This window comes from Oncorhynchus keta, chromosome 14 (genome assembly GCF_023373465.1).
Source record: "Oncorhynchus keta strain PuntledgeMale-10-30-2019 chromosome 14, Oket_V2, whole genome shotgun sequence".
Taxonomy (NCBI): domain Eukaryota; kingdom Metazoa; phylum Chordata; class Actinopteri; order Salmoniformes; family Salmonidae; genus Oncorhynchus; species Oncorhynchus keta.
The window spans coordinates 48,258,471-48,281,090 of record NC_068434.1 but is presented as its reverse complement, the minus strand read 5'-3'; the positions used below and the strand labels follow the sequence as shown (position 1 = coordinate 48,281,090).

General features: G+C 42.9%; 1 protein-coding gene across 50 annotated transcripts in view; it reads left to right on the top strand.

Annotated features, from left to right (window-relative positions):
* Nucleotides 1-22,620, top strand: part of camk2b1 (calcium/calmodulin-dependent protein kinase (CaM kinase) II beta 1) — a 91,845-nt gene that overhangs the window by 55,984 nt on the left and 13,241 nt on the right. For 10 of the 50 annotated variants that reach the window (XM_052461860.1, XM_052461859.1, XM_052461846.1 and 7 more), the window contains 6 exons: nucleotides 6,110-6,147; nucleotides 9,401-9,433; nucleotides 11,532-11,609; nucleotides 14,338-14,382; nucleotides 18,180-18,225; nucleotides 21,837-21,923. In XM_052461860.1, coding sequence (XP_052317820.1) covers nucleotides 6,110-6,147; nucleotides 9,401-9,433; nucleotides 11,532-11,609; nucleotides 14,338-14,382; nucleotides 18,180-18,225; nucleotides 21,837-21,923 — 327 coding nt within the window. The remainder of the gene's footprint in view (nucleotides 1-6,109; nucleotides 6,148-9,400; nucleotides 9,434-11,531; nucleotides 11,610-14,337; nucleotides 14,383-18,179; nucleotides 18,226-21,836; nucleotides 21,924-22,620) is intronic. The other 40 variants (XM_052461858.1, XM_052461883.1, XM_052461893.1 and 37 more) reach the window with 22 other exon arrangements.

Here is a 22,620-nt window from a genome sequence, read left to right as displayed (position 1 = left end):
TTATGAAAAACCAAAATGATTCTGGCTTGATGCCTTCATCGGGATGCTTACAGACTGGCACAAGACAGACAGACAGGCACAAGACAGACAGACATATACAGAATGGCACAATACAGACTGGCACAAGACAGACAGACATATACAGAGTGGCACAATACAGACTGGCACAAGACAGACAGACATATACAGAGTGGCACAAGACAGACAGACAGACAGACAGACAGACAGACAGACAGACAGACAGACAGACAGACAGACAGACAGACAGACAGACAGACAGACAGACAGGCTATGGTTTTTACAAATCAGCCTCCATCCTTGCTTCTTCCTGTAGGGCCTGCTATTTACAGGAATGTAAGTGACCATTCTTAATGGGTATTAACCAATATGATCCATTGTCTTCTTTCTCTTAATCTCTTCCTCCACTCTTTCCTTCCTTCCTTCCTTCCTTCCTTCTTGCTTCTGTAATTTGTGGCAAGGTAAGGAGCCTTCTTGCTTCCTCTACAGCACGGGTAAGCAACCCTGGTCCTGGAGTGCCGAAGGAGTGCCGATTTAACCGATCTGGAAGACCAAGTGTGTTGAATTTAGTCAATCACTGAACCTATCAATTAGCTCAGTTGGTCAGGTGTGGTGCTAGTTGGAACAAAATCCTGCAGTACCTATGGTAGTCCAGGAACAGGGTTTCCTACCCTTGCTCTACAGGGTTTAAGAACCGCATGACTTTTGGGTTTACAGGTTGGGGCAAAACGCCATGGAATTCTACTTTCTCTCATTTTATGGAATCTATCTGAGCGATCTGAGAGTGAATGTAACTGCAACCAATGATGTATGTAAAAACAAAGAGGGCTAAATATGTTTGTCTATGACTGCAACTCAGTGGTTGTTCTGCAGCTCCGACCACTTCCATTCTAGAGTCTGTCTAAGCTTTCTGAAAGTGTTCCAGAAGCTTCTAGTTATTCAGATAGAAGGCTCTGGTCTGTTCTATAGTGGATGGAAAAATTGCAATTGCGTGAGAAAACAGATTTGATGGCACCTATTAAAAAGAGGATCCCATCAGCATTCTATTGGCCTACTATATTTATTTCTCAACTTTTCACATATTAACCTGTTGCGACGAGCAATCCCGTATCCGGGAGCGTAATTATAGCCTCAAGCTCATTACCATAACGCAACGTTAACTATTCATGAAAATCGCAAATGAAATGAAATAAATATATTGGCTCACAAGCTTAGCCTTTTGTTAACAACGCTGTCATCTCAGATTTTCAAAAAATGCTTTTCAACCATAGCTACACAAGCATTTGTGTAAGAGTATTGATAGCTAGCATAGCATTAAGCCTAGCATTCAGCAGGCAGCATTTTCACAAAAACAAGAATAGCATTCAAATAAAATCATTTACCTTTGAAGAACTTCGGATGTTTTCAATTAGGAGACTCTCAGTTAGATAGCAAATGTTCAGTTTTTCCAAAAATATTATTTGTGTAGGAGAAATCGCTCCGTTTTATTCATCACGTTTGGCAAAAAAAAAAAACGTAAATTCAGTCAGTACAACGCAAACTTTTTTCAAAATTAACTCCATAATATCGACAGAAACATGGCAAACGTTGTTTAGAATCAATCCTCAAGGTGTTTTTCACATATCTATTCAATGATAAATCACTCGTGGCAGTTTGGTTTCTCCTCTGTTCAAAATCGAAAAATGCACGCACCCGGAGATTGCGCAATAGTTTCGACGGAGGACACCGAGCGGACACCTGGTAAATGTAGTCTCTTATGGTCAATTTTCCAATGATATGCCTACAAATACGTCACAATGCTGCAAACACCTTGGGGAAACAACAGAAAGTGTAGGCTCATTCCTTGCGCATTCACAGCCATATAAGGAGACATTGGAACACAGCGCCTCCAAAATCTGGCTCACTTCCTGTATGAAATTTCATCTTGGTTTCACCTGCAGCATTAGTTCTGTGGCACTCACAGAAAATATCTTTGCAGTTTTGGAAATGGCAGAGTGTTTTCTTTCGTGACAAAATATCTTGTTTAAAACGGGAACGTTTTTCATCCAAAAATGAAATACTGCCCCCAGAGGTTCAAGAGGTTAAGCACATTGCTTCTCTTTACAACCGGAGTAGCCTACCTGGCTGGCATGAAAAGTGAACCGCGGGAAAAGCGTCCTCCATTTGCTATTCAAGTGCATACGGATTACGTCTTTTTTCCCACTGCCCTTGTTCCGACAGGTGCATGATTAACGGCCCATTCTAAATCCAAACTAATTCCGCACATATTATTTAGTATATATAAAGACAACATTATATTGACCTTTTTACGGTGTCACTGTCCCTTGCCATACCCCCGATGGCAGAGACCGACTCGGCCACTCTCGCCCATCCTCTCTTTTTGGTCTCTGCAGGTAACCTGCAGTTATCAAGTCTACCCAACAGCAACCTTTTCCTGGCTGCTATTTCCTCCACCATCACTTCAAGTTCTTGTTTACTGAAGTTTTTATTGTGCTTTCCTTGGTTATCCATGTTTGGTTTTGATGTACAGTAGCTAACATTAGTCTGATGGGCTATAATGTGTGAAAAATGATGTTTTTTGGTTTGTGTGTAAAGGGTTCGTTAGCCAACTAAAACATTTTTATTCTCGAGACATCAAGAAACAAAAATAAATGTAATAAAATGTAAATATCAACACTTTATTATAGTGGGCCAAATCCTATCATCCCTGTCACATAGGCGTATTTATTAGTTTCAAGCACATCACTAATGTCAATGCCACATAAGAAGATATTTACGAAGTTCTTAAGAAAGATATTTATGAGGAATTGCATTTACAAACTATTTTATGAACTTCTTTTTTGTTTTCTTAAGCAGCTTCTTAAGTTTTCTCGGAAGTAATGCTTTGTGGATCCGGCCCCTGTTCCTTTGTTAACCGCTCAACACAGAATAGCCGTATGTGCATCATTCCCTCTGAAATTGTTTGGGGAAAAATATCCTTTCTATTTTATTCACCTATATTCAATTGTATTGTTCTTATGGCATAGCCAGATCAGGGCCTGACACAAGGACGACTCTGAAAATGCTATTCTGTTCTTCTGAAATTTTCTTCATGTCATAATATTTATTTTAGACCTACTGTACCTAAAATAATGGATTTATTGTTAAGCTGTGGAGCTTCTCAAAGTAATGTGTTCTTCACCTCAAACGGCAAGCAAACAAACGAAGAAGATTTTTTTTTCTCAGCTCTCTCTTTCCATAACCACTCAGCGTGAAAGGAACAAATATCATGCTCATGCTCTGCTCCCTTGCGCAAAATAGCCTACAGCTGTCGGCTTCATGGCTTTACGTATTTGCTAATTAACGGTCAATTACCGTGAGACCGGCAGTTATTTGCATGACAATAACCGACTGACAAAATGTTATTACCGCCACAGCCCTATTTTTGGGAAATAGCTCAGAGATTTAATGATGCTCATATGAAGGTTCTAGCGATGAACTTAGCCTTAAGATGCTTTTGGGAAACAGGGCCCATGTGATTATCGTGCTGCCCGATGTACCTAGTAAACTGATGAATTTGCAAATTTAGCTATCTATATGCTGGTAAAAATTAGTTTCTATATCAATTGAGGAAGATGGAAAGAGGAATGGGATACTGTGTAGGAATGAAGGAGAAAAGCAGAGGAAAATAAATTGTGAGTGCTGCATTATCCTCTCGTCTTTCATTCTGTCTTCCTTTTTCTCTCTCTCTCTCTCTCTCTCTCTCTCTCTCTCGCTCTCTCTCGCTCTCTCTCGCTCTCTCTCGCTCTCTCTCGCTCTCTCTCTCTCGCTCTCTCTCTCTCTCTCTCTCTCTCTCTCTCGCTCTCTCTCGCTCTCTGTCGCTCTCTGTCGCTCTCTGTCGCTCTCTGTCGCTCTCTGTCGCTCTCTGTCGTCGCTCTCTCTCTGTCGCTCTCTCTCTGTCGCTCTCTCTCTGTCGCTCTCTCTCTCGCTCTCTATCTCTCTCTCTCTCTCTCTGTCGCTCTCTCTCGCTCTCTCTCTCTCTCTCTGTCGCTCTCTATCTCTCTCTCTGTCTCTCTATCTCTCTCTCTATCTCTCTCTCTATCTCTCGCTCTCTCTCTCTCTCTCTCTCTCTCTGTCGCTCTCTCTCTCTCTCTCTCTCTCTCTCTCTCTCTCTCTCTCTCTCTCTCTCTCTCTCTCTCTCTCTCTCTCTCTCTCTCTCTCTCTCTCTCTCTCTCTCTCTCTCTCTCTCTCTCTCTCTCTCTCTCTCTCTCTCTCTCTCTCTCTCTCTCTCTCTCTGCTTGCTTCCAATTCCTTCAGAAATTAGTGGAAGTCAAGCCTCTATTTAAAATTCACTGCAGATTTGTGTGCATTGTTTGTAGAGAGAGAGAGCTAGACAGAACTACAGAGAGAGAGGGGGGGGAGCATGAGCTATATAGAGAGAGCTAAAAAGGAGGAGAGAAGAGAACAATCCAGAATGCCAGAAATAGTGTTTTATGTAATGCGGTAGTGTTGATGTTGTGATAGGATGTGATTAGACTGTCAATGGGACTCAGGCCTTTAATTAAAAGTAGCAGTGGAGCTGATGATGTCTAGTAGAGTTAGGGGAGTGAGACTGGGACAGTCTTACTCTGGCAGCTGTAGAGCCCACCTGTTTGATGAGACAACATTGATTGACAGTGAGGTAAAGGATGCACAAGTACAGTGAGATGCCGCGTGTGTGTGTTGGGAGGCAGGGTTAAGTAGGTAAATTTCTAAATGTAGTCCGTTACAGTTACTAGTTACCTTTCCAAAATTGTAATCATTAACGTAACTTTTGGATTACCCAAACTCAATATTGTAATCGGATTACTTCCGGTTACTTTTAGATTACTTTGCCCTTCAGAGTTATTAAAAGAAGAAAACAATTTATATTACTAATTGAACAACATTTACTGCAGGATAAATCAATGTTAGAGTGATAAATTGATGTTGCATTTTACTTTATGGGTTGGTTATGTAGGCCTCTTCTAACCCATTGCTTTCTACTATTGATAATGCAATTAGACTTTGTTTTTTAATGTAAAGATATGGCCTATCAGATTTTCAGTCTTTCCAATGAATTGAATGACCCTTGTTCTTCAACTTGGAAATATAGATTAGCCAAATTGTTTTAGCTGAACATAGCCCAAAAACTAACATAATGGATGGAGGACCCATTTTGGACTCTAGCCCTGAAGGGGACCAGGGGGACAAACTCTAGAATCTGTCTCTTTCACTCCAAAATTCGTTTTCTATCTCTGCCTCATTAACTAATTAACCAGTTCCCTAAAATGAGGTTCTGTTGCCCACGGCAACAACCCACATCAACTCTCGCTGGGCCTAACCCAGGAACAAATATGTGTGTGTGTCTGTTTCTATTACATAGGTTCACGTGTGTGTGTGTGTGTGTGTGTGTGTGTGTGTGTGTGTGTGTGTGTGTGTGTGTGTGTGTGTGTGTGTGTGTGTGTGTGTGTGTGTGTGTGTGTGTGTGTGTGTGTGTGTGTGTGTGTGTGTGTGTGTGTGTGCGCACATGTCCTGGTGAAGTAGTTGGAGAGGATACTGACTGTTGTCTGTATGACATTTCCCCTGTTGCTGAGGATTATGGGTATTGTGCTAATCTGACTACTGCCCATAGTATCAGTGAACACACCTCCTCTACTCTCCTCTCCCACTAGGAGGATGTAATGGTTTAATCCAATAAGGGAATAACACATTGTCCACTCTTAATGTAATTGTACTTAGGAAGCCGTCTATTGTTGTGTTTTAATGAACATTGTGCTTCTCAAGCAGTTTTATACGAGGACCATGAGTTTAATCATGTCACAGATTGCCTTGTCCCCTTGGTACCATAATGCTAGCAATTAATGCCTCTAAGCTCCTACTATCTTTGATTCTCTTTCACCTCCAGCATTACAATACACAGTCACATTAACTTTCCTACCTGGTCAATAAAAGGCCTCAGTTGCCATCTCTTTGAATTGCAGTCAAATGAACATGACTCCTACAGGTTGACGCCGTTGTCTCTATGTGATCTCTCCTGTGTTCTCGCTGCATCTCTGACCTGCTGTCTCTCTTCTTTTGTTTCCTATTGCAGCAGCCAAAAGTTTGCTCAACAAGAAGGCAGATGTCAAGGTAAGGCCCTGTTCAACTTACACGTTCCTACTCCAAACCTTCCCTCTTCCTCCTCCTCTTTCTCTTCTCTTAACTCATCAGGGGTTTAGGCCCTGGGGCCGGATTCACAAAACGTTCTTAAGAAGAAATGTATTCTTAACTGCCGTTTTTTCCCTTAACTATAGACTTATGAACAAAGTTGAACAAGGTTACTATTCCTCAATAAAGTTCTTGGAAATGTTCTTCATTTTTTCCCCTATGTTTCTTCCTGAGTTAAAAGGTAAGAAGATAATAAGGTTTTAGGATTTCTTCCTGGAAATGTACTTAACTTTAGGACAGCTAAACCCTTGTCTTGAGACGAATGGGTACTTTTGTAACCATGAACGTTTTCTTGCGCCACAGACACAGTTGGTTACCGGATATTTAAATACAGCAAGAAAACAAATTAAAAAGGCATTATCTAGCTAGCTAGTAATTAACAATATATTACAATATTCTAGAAGTGTTAAATATCTAGCGCCATCTCGTCTATTTACAAAGAAGAACTTGGCAAACTTGGCTAACGTTACCGTCGTTAGATATGTTGGCTATGATGTCGTTACATGTTAGCTAGCTAACGTAGCTACCTAACTTACCGGTCGCGCAGCTCGTCCACATTAAATGGTCTCTCAGCTCCCTTCTTCTTAGCAGCCGACTTGATGTCGGACCACTTATTTTTTCGGCGTCACTGTCCCTTGCCATACCCCCGATGGCAGAGACCGACTCGGCCACTCTCGCCCATCCTCTCTTTTTGGTCTCTGCAGGTAACCTGCAGTTATCAAGTCTCCCCAACAGCAACCTTTTCCTGGCTGCTATTTCCTCCACCATCACTTCAATCTCGTTTCTTGGTTATCCATGTTTGGTTTTGATATAGCTAGTCTGATGGCTGTAATGTGTGAACAATAACAAAATAACCAAATCCTATCATCCCTGTCACATAGATCTATTTATTGGTTTCAAGCACGTCACTAATGTCAAGGCCACATTAAGAAGATAAGTTCTGAAAGGTATTTACACAGTTCCAAAGAAAACTATGAATTCCTAAGAACATTTTGAGGAATTGCATTCGCGAACTATCTTACGAACTTCTTATTTATTTTCTGAAGAAACGTTCAACGTTTTTTCGTAAGTCGTGTTTTGTGAATCCGCCCCCTGGATCTTTCCCTCTTCTCTATTCCCTCTCTGATGTGGGAGAGAGTGTTGACTCAATTTGCAACCATCACAAAATAGTGGTTTCAAGTGTAGTGTGTGCATCCGATCATCCCCGTGTCTCCTCATTGCACCCCGTCTTGTCCACTTTTTTTGTTAATGTTATGCCATCTGTCACTCCAGCATTCTTTCTTTTTTTTTCTCCCATCTCATCCCTCTGTTCTTGTCTTTTCCACCCCCCCCCCCTCGATCACGGTTTCCATTTCCGGCTCACCCCATCTGCTCTTTAACCATTTGAAACCCTCTCCGGCTGGCTGACGAGCCTTAATGAATCTCTGTCACCATCCTCACCCCATCTCACCTAATGCACCAACACATCCCACGCATTGTGCGTGCGTTTGTGCATGTGTATGTGGGCGGGGGGAAAGGCAGAGCGGATGGAGGTTGGGGAATAGTATGAGCATGTTTGTTCTTGTGAGTTAGGGAGTGTGTGTGTGTGTGTGTGTGTGTGTGTGTGTGTGTGTGTGTGTGTGTGTGTGTGTGTGTGTGTGTGTGTGTGTGTGTGTGTGTGTGTGTGTGTGTGTGTGTGTGTGTGTGTGTGTGTGTGTTCAGTAGGGAATGTGACAGCAGTTCCAGGAATAGCCATGAGTCTGAACCCTGGAAACTGACCGGACAGAAATAGACTCTCTCTCAAACACACAACACACACTTTCCCTGCTCTTCTCTGTGCCGCACTCGTCATTGCCTAGCAACAGACCCCCCCGACACACACTCAAATATTTCAATGGTGTTTTTCTTTCCTCCCCCCTGTCTTTCTCTCTCTTCGCTCCCTCTCTCATAACTATTTCCCTGGTTGTATCGCTCCTCTGACCCCTCTCCTTGTCTCCTCTGTTCTTTCTTGTTCTGTAATGCAGAACAGGACAGCACTTGACATTTTCCACCCCAGTCAAACACCAGCTTCAGCTGCATTTTGCTCTCTTCTCTTCTGTGCTGTTCTGGCACTAGCTGCTACTGCACTGCTGTGAGGCTGCTGTGTCGCATGCCTCCGATAGAGTTCCAGACACTTGTAGAATCCTTGCCAAGGCGCATTGAAGCTGTTCTGGTGACTTGTGGGGGCCCAACGCCCTGTTATTAAGACACTATGTTGGTGTTTCCTTTATTTTGTCACTTACCTGTAGATTGCAAATGCAGTTAGAGGTTATTGTTCTGCTTTTTAATCATAATGGATGCCACTTTTGAATGTGTATTAAATGGATATTTTCCATATATTATAGATGAGACATGACAATGGTATCCATGAGTTCACCTGACTTTGGGGAAGTAGATAACTGGCTTCATTGCCAAAATCCTGATGTCTCCCTTTAATGAATCAGTTGCATAGCTTTCCTTTGCTACGTAATTGTTTCTTCTTCCTGCTCTTCTCTACAAGAAAGAGTCTTTTCCTTCTTTCCTCATCACAAAAGAACAATTGATGATTTTACTCCCAGTCAGGGCTCCTCCCAGCTGCTCCCAAACCTTTGTCTTTTTCCTTTTCCTTGTATTCCTCATGCCACGTCATCCTCTGTTCCTGTCCTCCTCTTGAGTACCCTCCTTTCTTTCTCTTTTTCTTTCTCTTTTTCTTTCTTTCTTTCTCTTTTTCTTTCTTTCTTTCTTTTTCTTTCTTTCTTTCTTTTTTCTTTCTTTCTTTTTTTCTTTCTCTTTCTTTCTTTTTTTTCTTTCTCTTTCTTTTTTTTTTTTCTTTTTTTTTTTTTTTTTTTTTCTTTCTTTCTTTCTTTCTTTCTTTCTTTCTTTCTTTCTTTCTTTCTTTCTTTCTTTCTTTCTTTCTTTCTTTCTTTCTTTCTTTCTTGACAAACCATAGAAGTTACATTTTCTATGTGAGATCCTCTTTTTCCTCTGCTCTCTTGAACTGGTGAAATTGAACCTCTTTATGCTGGTTTTGAGCCGATTGGTCCACCATGCTCACTGACCAGGGCTCTCATTTTACTTGACATGCTCATCCTTCAGTACTTGCCATATTCACCTGCTGTCATCCGTCCTTTCTCTCTCTCCCTCCTATCTTTCGCTCGCCCTCCACCGCCTGGGACAGGAACGTAGGTCCAGCTCCGCTGCGCGGCACATGGTGAGCATGCCATTTTTAACATCCCTGGACCTCCCCTCTTTCTCCCTCCCCTTTTTCCCCACTCCCTAATTCCGCCTCGCCACTTTTCTCCTCGATTCTTCTCATCCACTCCTCCCCCCTGTCTCCACCTCTACTCCCATCTTGAGTTGGCCGGAGTCCTACATGGAACTGCTCTTTATGTTTCTTCCCTTTCCCCCCATCTGATGCGTTTGGAGTTCAGTTCATCGACCTAACTTCAACCTCTAGCTTTCCCTTCTGAAGAGTGCGCTATGTCCTAACATTTTATTCCCAATTGGAGAGGTTAAGCATAGTTTGCCCGGGCCTGGGCTGCTATTTGTGTGCCGTTGTCTGTGGATGATCAGTGTCCTCAGAGATGTCCCAGTGGAACTCGAAACCCTAGACATGAATACACACACACAAACACATCTATATGACCTCTCCTCTACGTGCTCTATGGATCTCTGCCGTGTGCTGTATGCCACACTGCAGCTGGGAAGACGATTGGAATTTGAAACAGGGTTTTACTGAAACGTGTTAGAAAGTATCTCTTTGTATGTGTTTCTGTGTTATGGAGGAGTGAGCTACTGCGTATGAAGAGCTGATGGCTGATGAGTGAAGCTTTGTCTGAGCTGTAGAACTGCTTTGGTCGATTTGTGTGAGTGTGTGTGACTGCTTATGTGTGTTTTGTGGCTGTATTTGTATGTGTGTGGATTTTCTATAGATGTTGATTTGTTATCAGTGTCTGTTTGTGAGCTCTGGTGCAATTTTCACTCACTGATGACTGTGTGTGTTCTCTTGCTCTCTGTTCTCACTCTCTCTCTGTTCTCGCTCTCTCACTCTCTCTCTGTTCTCTTTCTTTTTCTCTCTGTTCTCCCTCTCTCTCTCTCGCTCTCTGTCTGTGTTCTCTCCTTCTCTCTCTCTCTCTCTCTCTGTGTGTGTTCTCTCTCTGTTCTCTCTCTCTCCCTCTCTCTCTGTGTTCTCTCGCTCTCTCTCTCTGTTCTCTCTCGCTATCTGTTCTCTCTCTGTTCTCTCACTCTCTCTCGCTCTCTCTGTTCTCTCACTCTCTCTGTTCTCTCGTGCTCACTCTCTCTCTCTCTGTTCTCTCGCTCCCTCTCTGTTCTCTCTCTGTTCTCTCGCGCTCACTCTCTCTCGCTCTCTCTCTCTGTTCTATCGCTCTCTCTCTCTCTGTTCTCTCTCTGTTCTCTCTCTCTCGCTCTCTCTCGCTCTCTCTCTCTGTTCTCTCGCGCTCACTCTCTCTCTGTTCTCTCTCTCTCCCTCTCTCTCTGTGTTCTCTCGCTCTCTCTCTCTGTTCTCTCTCGCTATCTGTTCTCTCTCTGTTCTCTCGCGCTCACTCTCTCTCTGTTCTCTCGCGCTCACTCTCTCTCTCTGTTCTATCGCTCTCTCGCTCTCTCTGTTTTCTCTCTGTTCTCTCGCGCTCACTCACTCTCTCGCTCTCTCGCTCTCTCTCTGTTCTCTCGCGCTCACTCGCTCTCTCTCTCTTCTCTCTCTCTCTGTTCTCTTGATCTCTCTCTGTTCTCTCTCTCTCTCTCTCTCTCTCTGTTCTCTCGCTGTTCTCTCTCTGTTCGCTCGCTCTTTCTGTCTCTTTGTTCTCTCGCTCTCTCTCTCTGTTCTTTCTCTCTCTCTCTCTGTGTTCTCTTGCTCTCTCGCTGTTCTCTCTCTCTGTTCTCTCACTGTTCTCTCGCTCTTTCTGTCTCTGTTCGCTCGCTCTTTCTGTCTCTCTGTTCTCGCTCTCTCTCTGTTCTCTCTCTCTCTCCATGGTTAACATACGGCTAACAAACTGCTTGACCGTCACTGCTGCTCTGTTTCCCTTGATCTCCTGTGATGCTGTATTTTATCTTACATCTCACACACCATGCCAGCTAAAACCAACCACTTCTCTCATCATCTGGTCAAACAACGATAAAGGCAGAACAAACGCTCAGTGAAAGATTTCGAATAGTACTTGAACCCAGGTCTGTTTCTTTTAACCCCTTCACCGCCACCACCACCACCGCGACCCATCCATCACCCATCCACAGTATCTCACCCCACCAGCCACTGTTGTTAACCCTGCATTGTCTCCCCTCTACCTGCACAGCCCCAGACACCACAGACAAACAGCACCAAAAACAGCATAGTCACCAGCCCTAAAGGAAACGTCCCTACTCCTGTTCTGGTATTTACTTTTAATCCTCCCTCCTCCCTCTGCCCGTCTGTCTGTGTGTCTGTCAGTCTGTCTGTCCGTTTAACCGTCTATCTGTCGCCTGTCTCTTCTGACTGTTTGTCCGTCCATCCCTCCTTTCCTCCCTCCCTCCTCTTCCCCTGTCGGTTGTTTGTTGTCACTTTAGAGCAGCTGTGGTTGGCTAGATGGCTCTCCGTTGTCTCTGTCAAATGTGTGTCAGATGCTTTCTGTAGGAGAGAAGCCAGAAATGCCAGGTTGTGTCAAAAAGTGCTTCCCTGTTAAAGATTGTCACCGTGTGTTATAGAGATTTGCCAACTGTTGCTTTACTGTAACCAACTGTTACTGTGTGCGTTTCCTTCCATAATGTTGCAGTCTTTGATTATCTTGCTATTTTTCGACAGGAGAGGAGCAGAGATCTGAGACTGTGGGTGGTTGTTTGTCTCTTGTCTGACACTCATCTCTCTTCCCTATAGCAGAGATCGACAGAACATTGGTGAAACATTATGCCAATAAAACTGCTGGTTGTAAAACTACTTGGGAGCATGGTGCAACTCTAGCGTTTCAATGTGGGGCTGTTTTCCACGTTGGTTAGATATCCTGAATATATTCACTCTTAAATAACGTTGGATAAAAGTGTCTGCTAATGACCTTATATTACTGAATATTATTGAATATTACTGACCTTATATTACTGAATCACTGCCTCTCCTGTGACTAGTTGTTAATTTGGGTGGCCTATAGTGAAGAGAGCTGGAGAAAGATGGGGGGGGATGACAGGCATTCTACCATATACAACACCAGCACAACATATGCAGCCATATATCAGCATATTTTTAGGAGCCCTCACATTTGCCCTTTAATGCTTGGTGTGTGTGTGTGTGTGGGAGGAGGGGGGCTCTGCTACCGTAGCTCATTATTGTGCTATTTGGTGCTGTAACCTCTTCTATTATACTGCAGTTCCTGTAGTTGTTATAGATACTCTAAGTAAAATCTCACATAATCTCTCTTTTGATGCAGAATATTTTCCCCAGACGTATAGACAGTGGTTTAGAGGTACAGGAAGTTTAGGTAATTGTTGTTGTAGTAGTATTTGAAAGCCCCTGGGAAAGACCAAGTTATGCAATCAGACTTGTGCATAAAGTCTGAGGCAGTGTGAGGTAGACTAGGTTTATTAGTGCCCGACAGTGATTATAAGCTTTATCCTCTTTAAAATATCACACAAACCCTTCTTCTTCTTCTTCTTTTTTTAAAAACTGTTAGTCAGTGAGTCCCTCCCTGACTTGTTCTCTCTCTCTCTGCTTGTTCCTCAAGCTGTTGCCCCTGGTGACAGTTGTCATGACAATAATGGCATCATCATGCAGGAGACAGCTGGCTGGTGATTGGTCATCGGGAGGTGTCACGTCCTAGGGGGTTGCGCTCAGGATGGTGTGGTGGAAAGTGTGTGCAGCGTGTGTCCCCGTGTGTCATGTGTGTCAAACACATCTTCTAACACAACTGTCAGAAGAGAGTGGGAGAGGGAGGGGGGAAAGAGGTAAAAGGGGCAAGAGATGAAAAGAGAGAAAGAGATGACGGGAGAGGTTGGAGAGGAAATAGCATTACAAGGATATAGTCATTATCTACTTGGCTGTTTAGATGTTTACAAAAACATCCTTCTAAGGCAGGTTGGGTCCTGTCAGAGTGTAATGGTATTTCAGAGTAGCTGTTATTGCACTTTTACCAAGACAGCACTGCAAACTCTTCTGTATCGCGTAAACACACTCAGTTGCAGACACTGATGTACCCATCCACTACAGTACAACACTCGAATTGTAATGACCTCAATTCACTCTTCAGTCTCCAGTTTGGACAAAACCACTGTGCCGACGAACGGCTAAAAGCAGCGGATGGCCTCGATGGGTTAGTCATCACCTGCCGGGTGGCGATGAACGGGGGCGATTAAACATGTGGAATCGTCGGTAAACGCTGGCCAAAGGCAATAGGACGGCTACCCGATGCCTTTAAGTGTTCGTCATACTCTGGAAATGAACAAGCTGTAGCTGCCAAATGTGGTGACTCTATTCCAGGACAGTTTCCATGAGATTGTGCCCAAATGTTATGTGTCAGGTGCAGTCCGTTCAGGAGGATAACTGTAGTTGGGGCTTCTTCATACTGTATGGTTTACTGTACACTATGTTCTTTTTTAGGATGCAACATTCCTGCAGGGTTTCTCTCTGTGTGTGTGTGTGTGTGTGTGTGTGTGTGTGTGTGTGTGTGTGTGTCGCTCTGGATAAGAGCGTCTGCTAAATGACTTAAATGTAAGTGTGTGTGTGTGTAACTGTGTGGCACAGACTTTTCTCTCTGCGTTTCAGCAATGTTTCTCTCCCAATGCTCAGAGCGTGTGTGTGTGTTTTCTGAATTGACAAAAATTGACAGTCCTCAGCTCATCCACCCCCTCAACTCTATCACTCCAGAAGAATCTTCATCCCTCCTTCACCTCCAGCCGTAACCAGTTTTCTCGCCTTTTGCTTCATCATCTTTCTACACACATACCTCTCGCTCTTTTTCACACTTTCTCTCTACCTGTTTCCCCCTCCCCTCTTTTTTTAAAATCTCTACCTCTCTCTCCCATCTTTCTGTTTTCATCCTTCCCCATCTCTCTCTTTTTCTCCATCTCCCTCTCGCTCTCTCTCTCTCCATCTCCCTCCATATCTCTCTCTCTCCCTCCATCCCTCTCTTTCTGTAGGAGCCTCAGACCACTGTTATCCATAATCCAGTGGATGGGACTAAGGTACATCCCCCTTCTCCTGTCCTCCCTCTCATCCTCTCTTTGATCTGCTCCCCCCCGTTCCACATCTTTGTGTGTGTGTCATTACAGAGGCGTGTACTGTAGGCTCTGTGTGCCTGTGTTTGTGTGTGTGGGTGTGTGCAATTATGCACTGTTATTTATGTTTTATCCAGCACCCCGCTAAGCACATCTCTAATAGCGTGTATAATGAGTATGCAGGTGTGTGTGTTTGCGTGGAGACAATTTCAATAAACTAATGTCAATTGGAAACCAATAGTTTGATTGGTTAAACGTAGATCTTTGAATGTAGAAATGTGCTCAATGTTAGTCCATACAGTTCTTCAGAGAGTTAAATGTGTTACAGACAGCGACGGACAGATTTCTTTATTAACACCTCTCATTAACACCTCTCATGCACTAACCTTTCAAATCAAACCGCTATAGTTCTGTCCCTTTATGTTGTATTTATTGAGGTGCAAAGTTACTTTACACTGAGGCAAATTCTTACAGAACTAAATCTGTGTGTGTGTGTGTGTGTGTGTGTGTGTGTGTGTCCATGTGGCCTTGCTTAGTACACCAGAACTACAGGATTTATGCAATAGCCTGAAACCAACCAATGGCCTTGTGTAAATCATCACAGCGTTCACCCCACTGGACACAAACTGGTTGAATCAACAAAGTTTCAACGTAATTTATCAATGTATTCTGATGAGGAATCTACTTCCAAAATACATTGGATTTGAAAAAAGTAATCCAAACTGTTGTTTTGAGGGTGAAATTTCAACCACAGGATTATGTCATGGTAACCAAATTTCAACATAGACACACCTTGTATAAAACATGTTGAATTTGTACCTTTAAAACAAAGTCAGATCTTCAATATCAGATAAAAAACTATAGGCTGGGCAGCACCTCCTACTGGAGAATTGATCTATCTACAGCTACCCATTGGTCTCCCATCCAGGGTTTTAACCAAGCCCAGGTATGATGTTTGACTATTACCAATGTGCTTTATCGTGAGAGTGATTGTTACGAGATCTCCACTTAAAAACGAAATAGATTCAATGTTGCTTTCGAAGTCATTCCAAATAATAGCATTTTACAGAGCAAATTAAATGTGACCAAACTTTATTAATGATGCTATTTACGTCTGTATAGCGTTTGCTCATCAACAGCGGTTGTTTCAATTCAACCCAGAATTCAACAAAAAATTGACAATATAATCGGCCAAGGGTTTCAAGCTCTAGTTGATTTAAAATGCAATGATCCTTAGTGATCTTTTTGGTTGTCAACACATTTGAAGGAGATGCATCCACTGCTTGGATAGTTCCATCTGTGCCACTGACTTAGTCTGGCTTTAATTCCAGTTTGTCTACAAATGAATAACTGATATGTTCTAATCACGTCTCCATCTCAACCAAAAATCTTTAAAAAAAATAGGACAAAATCAAAGTACTTTATTTAAAGTTTATTAAAAGGTTGATTTGATTTAGTCCAGTTCTTTAACTTAGATTTTTGGTTGAGATGGAGATATGAATCCAACATATCAATGATTAATGTGTAGACAAATTAAAGCCAGACTAAGTCAGTGGCACAGATGGAACTATCCAAGCTGTAGATACAGTGCATCTCCTTTAAATGTTGACATTTGGTTGCGTTGACAACCAAACTGAATATAGGTTGTAATCTCATTGATCAAAGTCTCAACTAAATATTACCCAATTATCCATGTTGAAATGACATGGAGTGCCCATTGGAACCAGCCTAATCTTGCAATACACCCCCCCCCACACACATTCTGTTAAGTGGAATGAAACAGTCACTCGGTCTGCTTGACCAGGCTAGGGTTGGCATTGTGAGCTCGTACAGTGTTTATGTTTGTAATGTAGGCTATATGTTTCAGCTGGTTTCATGACTATTTCCTTATGTCTATCTATCTATCAATCTGTCTGATCTGTTTGTCAGTTACAGTCTCTTTTTGTGTTCTGTATGTAGCCTATGCAATAGAGCTATGACTTGCATCCCAAATGGCACCCTTTTCACCGTGTGGTGCACTACTTTTGAAGACTCTGGTCAAAAGTTGTGCACTATATAGGGAATAGTATGCCATGTGTTGCACATCCTATGTCTGGGAGGTGGAAGAACAAACACACACACACACACACACACACACACACACACAGGTGACCTCTTCTCTCTTTCTCACACGTCACACACTCAATCACACACTCCTCTGTGGAATTCTCCAGTGTAAAAGTGTTTCCAAATGAGGGCCCAGTATCCATATCCTATCATGCTGGGGAATAGGCCCATTTAATCCACTAATTGGAAACCAGAGCTCCTTAGGCTTGCATCCCAAATGGCACCCCATTCCCAACATTGTGCACTACTTTTGACCAAGGTTCATAGGGCATTGGTCAAAAGTAGTGCACTGTATAGGGAATATGGTGCCATATAGGAAAAAGTCTCAAACTTTTCCTCTGGCAGGTCAGGGGAGAGATACAGAATTTCGCAGAGAGAAACAGCTTAGGCTAGTAGTGTAATGGAAGAGAATAGATTGGTGAATGGATGCCACATTGATGCCTGCCACATATAATTCATGTATCTCTGTGGCCTGCCCTCACATCTCTATCTAGTGGCAGGCTGCACAGACATAGACAGATGAAGTGGGAGTGAAGATAGAAATGGATTGACTAAAACGGGTATCCCCATTCAGGTCAATGTTCTGTGATAGGTGGTGGGTGATTCTATATCTATGGGAGTGGAAGTGATCAGAAGAGGCGAATGGTTAGAAGCTGTCGCTGGGAATTCATGTTTCCTCAGGCAAGGCAAGGCTATGTTAACACCCATACTCTGAGGACACACACACACACACACACACACACACACACACACACACACACACACACACACACACACACACATATGTTGATGGGATTAGGCTGCAGGGGGACTGGAAGGTGGATGGGATGAGGGAGGGGGTCAAGTTGATGTAAAAGGTTAGATCTTGAAGTGATGCGGCTTTCTGTGGGATGCCCATGGGTGAGTTTACTGACAGGAAACAGGTTCACGCTTTCAGCTAAATGCTTTTGTCAGATGTAATGTAATTTGATGAAGTCATGGTCTGCTGTTTTGTCGAAGTCAAGGTCTGTGCATTGTTTACTGTGTCTCTGTGAGTCGACCTGAATACTGTTCGGTGTCTCCTACAGTGGGATCTTAATTTGATAACCTTATTGCAGGATAACTTTCCTGCAATGCAGGACATTTTTTCCTTGTAGTGTATTTGAGGTTTAAAAAGGCTTCTGAAGTTTCTAATTTCTACTTTGACATTTCAGACTTGATTTTCCCTTATGAAAAGATCTAGCAACCCCTACAAGTATTTTCGTTAACTATAATCCACATAATAATTCACATTTCCTGTTGCTGCAGGATTATTTTCCTGCTGTAGCAAACTGGCTCAAATGAAGATCCTATATCTGTATACCTCAATCCTTGTTGGTCCCTCTAAGACAGATATGAGACGTTGACTAAACTTACACTCATCCCAAAGGTGGTTTGTCTGTCATTTTGATTATTTGATTCATTGATTTTAATTAATTGAACGTGGATTTGATTTAACGAAGCAATAACAAGAGTGGCAATTGAGTTAGCAATTTGCATGTTTTGTGTGTTCTTAAAGAAGTGTGTGTTTTCAATAGCCGCGTGGGTGTGTGAATGTGCGGGTGTATTTGTGTGCCTGCACGTACGTGTGTGTCTCGAGTGTGTTCCTCTCTGATGGTGCTTCTCCCTCCCCTCCGTAGGAATCATCTGACAGCAGCAACACGGTGGAGGACGAAGATGTCAAAGGTAAGAAGTGGAGACCCTTAGGAGACAGTAGAGAGACCGGTCAAGGTAGCGCACTGTACCCAGTAGAGTACACAGGAGCTGAGTGTAGAGAGAGACAATATCATGTGGGTTGAAATAAGATCTGTGTGGATGGGTTTGTTGTGTATGCGTGTCCTTCTGAGCCACTGTACAAAGAGGAGCTGCTCAAAAGCAGGTCATCACCCGTGAGTGCAGCATTTCGTTGTGCGTGAAACCACTGCTAGACCCTGTCGCCAAATCTACACTGGAGTTGCTTACCAAGAAGACAGTGAATGTTCCTGAGTGGCCGAGTTACAGTTTTGACTTAAATCTGCTTGAAAACAGAGAACAGAGCCTCATGTCTTGCTTTTCATTGAAATAAGAGGGCTATATTAGTACTATGCATGCCAGTCTTTCTTGGCTAAGAGTTGAGGAAAGACTGACTGCATCACTTCCTAGTTGTTTGCACTGACACAAACACACTTACCACTAGACAAGCCACCTGGGGTCTTTTCACAGTCCCCAGGTCCAGAACAAATTCAAGAAGACGTACAGTATTATACAGAGCCATGAGTGTATGGAACTCCCTTCCATCTCGTATAGCTCAAGTGAACAGCAAACCTGGTTAAAAAAATAAAAAATAAAGCAACACCTCATGTCACAACGCCTCTCCCAAATGTGACCTACTTGTTCTGTGTATGTACTGACATGTACAGTATGTGTCGGACCCCGGTAAGACAAGCTGTCACCATTGGTGTTGGCTAATGGGGAAATCTAATATATATAAACAATATCTCAAATCAAATCTATGAAAGACTTGAAAATTGCTGCTTAGCCATGAACCCCAACACCTAGACACAGCTTGAAGAATTTTTAAAAGGAAACATTGGCAAATATTGCACAATCCAAGTGTGAAAAGCTCTTAGACTAACACAAGAAGATCGCTGCCGAAGATGTTTCTGACATGCAGTGACTCAGGTGGGTGAATACTTATCTAATCAAGGTATATTAGTGTTACATTTTTCATACTTAAATTAGATTGACATTTTTTACAAGTATTTTATGTAGATCATTGAATTTTTCTCTCTCTGTCAATTAAATCAACTTTAATCCCACTTTGCAACACAATAGAATGTGAAGAAATCCAAGGAATACACACTGTACAGATCTGCCAATCCGAGCTGGCTCTGACAGTGATGTCGTTCCAGTGAGGTGTGTATGTCCATGAGCTGAGAACAATAAGCTCTCCCTAAAGCAGGTCACTAATGTGCTGGTCCATTGTGAAGTATTACAGTGGAGTCTGTATTACAGGGTTTCCCAACTGGCGGCCCGACAATATGTTGGCCATAAAAGACTGTCGAAACCCTCAGGAAATCAGCTCCAAATGATTTTAATTGAAGAAATCTCTTCCCAAGTGTTCCCGCACATAATTCCGAGACATATGACCGTACACAAATGTAAGCAACGGTTTGAAATGATTCTGTTTTAGTCCAACGTTTAGGCTTCTCGCGGTCAATTTGCAAGCTACAAATGATTTGTAATTATGTCCCCCCCAGACCATCGTTCAAGAAACAAAACGGCCCCGCGGCTGAATCTAGTTGATGACCCCTGACATATTGTATTGTACCTTTCTTTTATGCTCCAACCCCAACATCCTATAGCCCCCAAAGTGAGAGTGGGCTGTTTTGTACCGTCCTTCTCTGTGCTACTGCCCGGTATCCAGCTCCCTGCACTAGTAGCCCCCCACAGCAGCAGGCCAAGGGCACCTTGTGTATATATTTAGCCTGTGGCAGGAAACAGAACCGTGTGGAGGAGTTGGAGACACATTTCTGTAGCAGCGCCACCTGGGGTACATCGCACTAGAGCGCTAATAGATGTGCTGTTACTGTAGCGTAAGTCTCACTGCTTTAGTCTGATGTGATCATGAAATGAATCTACTCGACTGAGGTGAGAGAGAGTACGGCATGGGAGTTTGGTTGGATTTGTGCTCATGTTTTAATAGGCTATCTGGTTGTGTGTGTTTTGGATTTCTTAGATTGTAAGGGTGTGTATGTCTTAGATTGTAAAGGTGTGTGTGCGTATACTGTATGTGTGTGTTTGTGTGTGTGTTCATGCGTGCTTGCGATTGTGAAGAGACAATGAAGAGTCGACTGGCATGTAAAGTGAACTGGATTTACTCATAGTTTATTTTGGGTTGGTGGATTGTTGAACTGAGCAGAATACCTCCTCCTGTACTACAGTACACTATATATCTGTATGGTACGGTATGTTCCTGGTATGTTCGTCTTCACTCTCTGAATAGGAGATCACGTGCTGCTCTTCCTCCTGTCTACTGTATTCGACAGTATTACTGTGTTAGACAGTAGACAGATCACTAGTTCCAAGCAGTCAGAGGAATGGCATTGTGCTTAGTTGGAAAGCCTGTGCTGTAGACAGATATGTCTAGCATACAGATGCCGGTATTAATATGTGTTACTGCTATTCCCAGTTATCATGGTCCGCGTCCGAAATTACACCGTATTGCCTACATTGTGCCCAGAGCCCTGGTCAAAAGTAGTGCATATACACTGAGTGTACAACACATTTAGAACGTCTGCTCTTTCCATGACAGACTGACCAGGTGACTCCAGGTGAAAGCTACTATCCCTTTTTGATGTCATTTGTTAAATCCACTTCAATCCGTGTAGATGAATGTTGTAGGAGAAGGATGTTCATGCCTTGAGCCATGGATTGTGTGTCTGTGCCATTCAGAGGGTGAATGGGCAAGACACACTCAACAGTTTCCCCTGTGTTTCAAGAATGGTCCACCGGCCAACTTGACACAACTGTGGGAGTCAGCATGGACCATCATCCCTGAGGAGCGCATTCAACAGCTTGTCGAGTCCATGCCTCGACAAATTGAGGCTGTTCCTAAGGGCAAAGGGGAGGGGTGCAAACTCAATATTATGAAGGTGTTCCTAATGTTATATACTCTGTGTATAGGGAATAGGGTGGGACACATCCATAGTCATTATCACTGTAATCATAATTATATGGGTGACAGCCTGGCCATTAACTTCCCAATAAACCACATAACCAATCAGGTACCTTATTGACATCTTACCACAACATAGACCTAAGGGGAAATGGAAAAGACCTGGGGAGGTGTTTAATTCCTCACACACACACACACACACACACACACACACACACACACACACACACACACACACTGCCTTCAAATACGTATAATAATACACCTGTTCTACTGTTACAGAACATAAACTTGATTAAATACAGAGCTCGGAAATCATCAGCAGGTTTCTTAATCCCTTTGTTTTCCATCCACCTGCTCAATCTTGTTTCTTTCTTTTGTTAGTTCATTCTTTCATTCACCCTCTCCTTCTTTTCCCTCTATCTCTTCTCATTAATCTGTCGTGTGTGTGTGTGTGTGTGTGTGTGTGTGTGTGTGTGTGTGTGTGTGTGTGTGTGTGTGTGTGTGTGTGTGTGTGTGTGTGTGTGTGTGTGTGTGTGTGTGTGTGTGTGTGTGTGTGTGTGTGTGTGTGTGTGTGTGTGTGTGTGTGTGTGTGTGTGTGTGTGTGTGTGTGTGTGTGTGTGTGTGTGTGTGAAATCAGGGAAGAGTATAGACAGTTCAGTAAAGACCGCGTCCCAGCCTGACACCTTTGCCCCACAGCCCCAGGTCTCCTCGCCCGCTGTGTACTGTAAGTCAGCACACCCCGAAGTGCAGTGTGACGCACACACACACATACCCACTTCCGTATAGACGCTCAGACACACAAGACTTAGGGCTAACACAACCCCACTGTGTGTACACTCAAACATTATATAATCTATTTAGAACACTGAAACCTTGAATGATGAGTGGCTTGACTAGGGTTGCAAAGCTACCGGTAATCGACCGAAGTTACCAGAATCTTTGTTGATTTTGGTCATTAACAGAAAATGCATGGCAATCTATGGTAACTTTGGTAATTTACGCTTTAATAACCATTTTAAAAGCATTCATATATATATATATATATCTGTGTCCATATTGTCAGAGTTTCTAGTAGATAGACCATATGCTTCAAGAGAAAATAATGAAATTAAAAAAGCATCTAATCAAATAATTCAGTTAATGTAAAATCAACATCTTTATTTTCATAATTTATTTGTCAAAGGGCAGTGGGCCGGATTCAAAACCATTTAGACTCAGGCATAAATGTGCACACAGGCCACACAATGGCATCCTGTAAATTAACTCTGCAACTCTTCCAACTATTGACTATTTTTAACTACTGCCACTAGTTTGACATAACACATAACACAATGCGACAGATGTCTCAAGTTTTGAGGGAGTGTGCAATTGGCATGCTGACTGCAGGAATGTCCACCAGAACTGTTGCCAGATAATTTAAT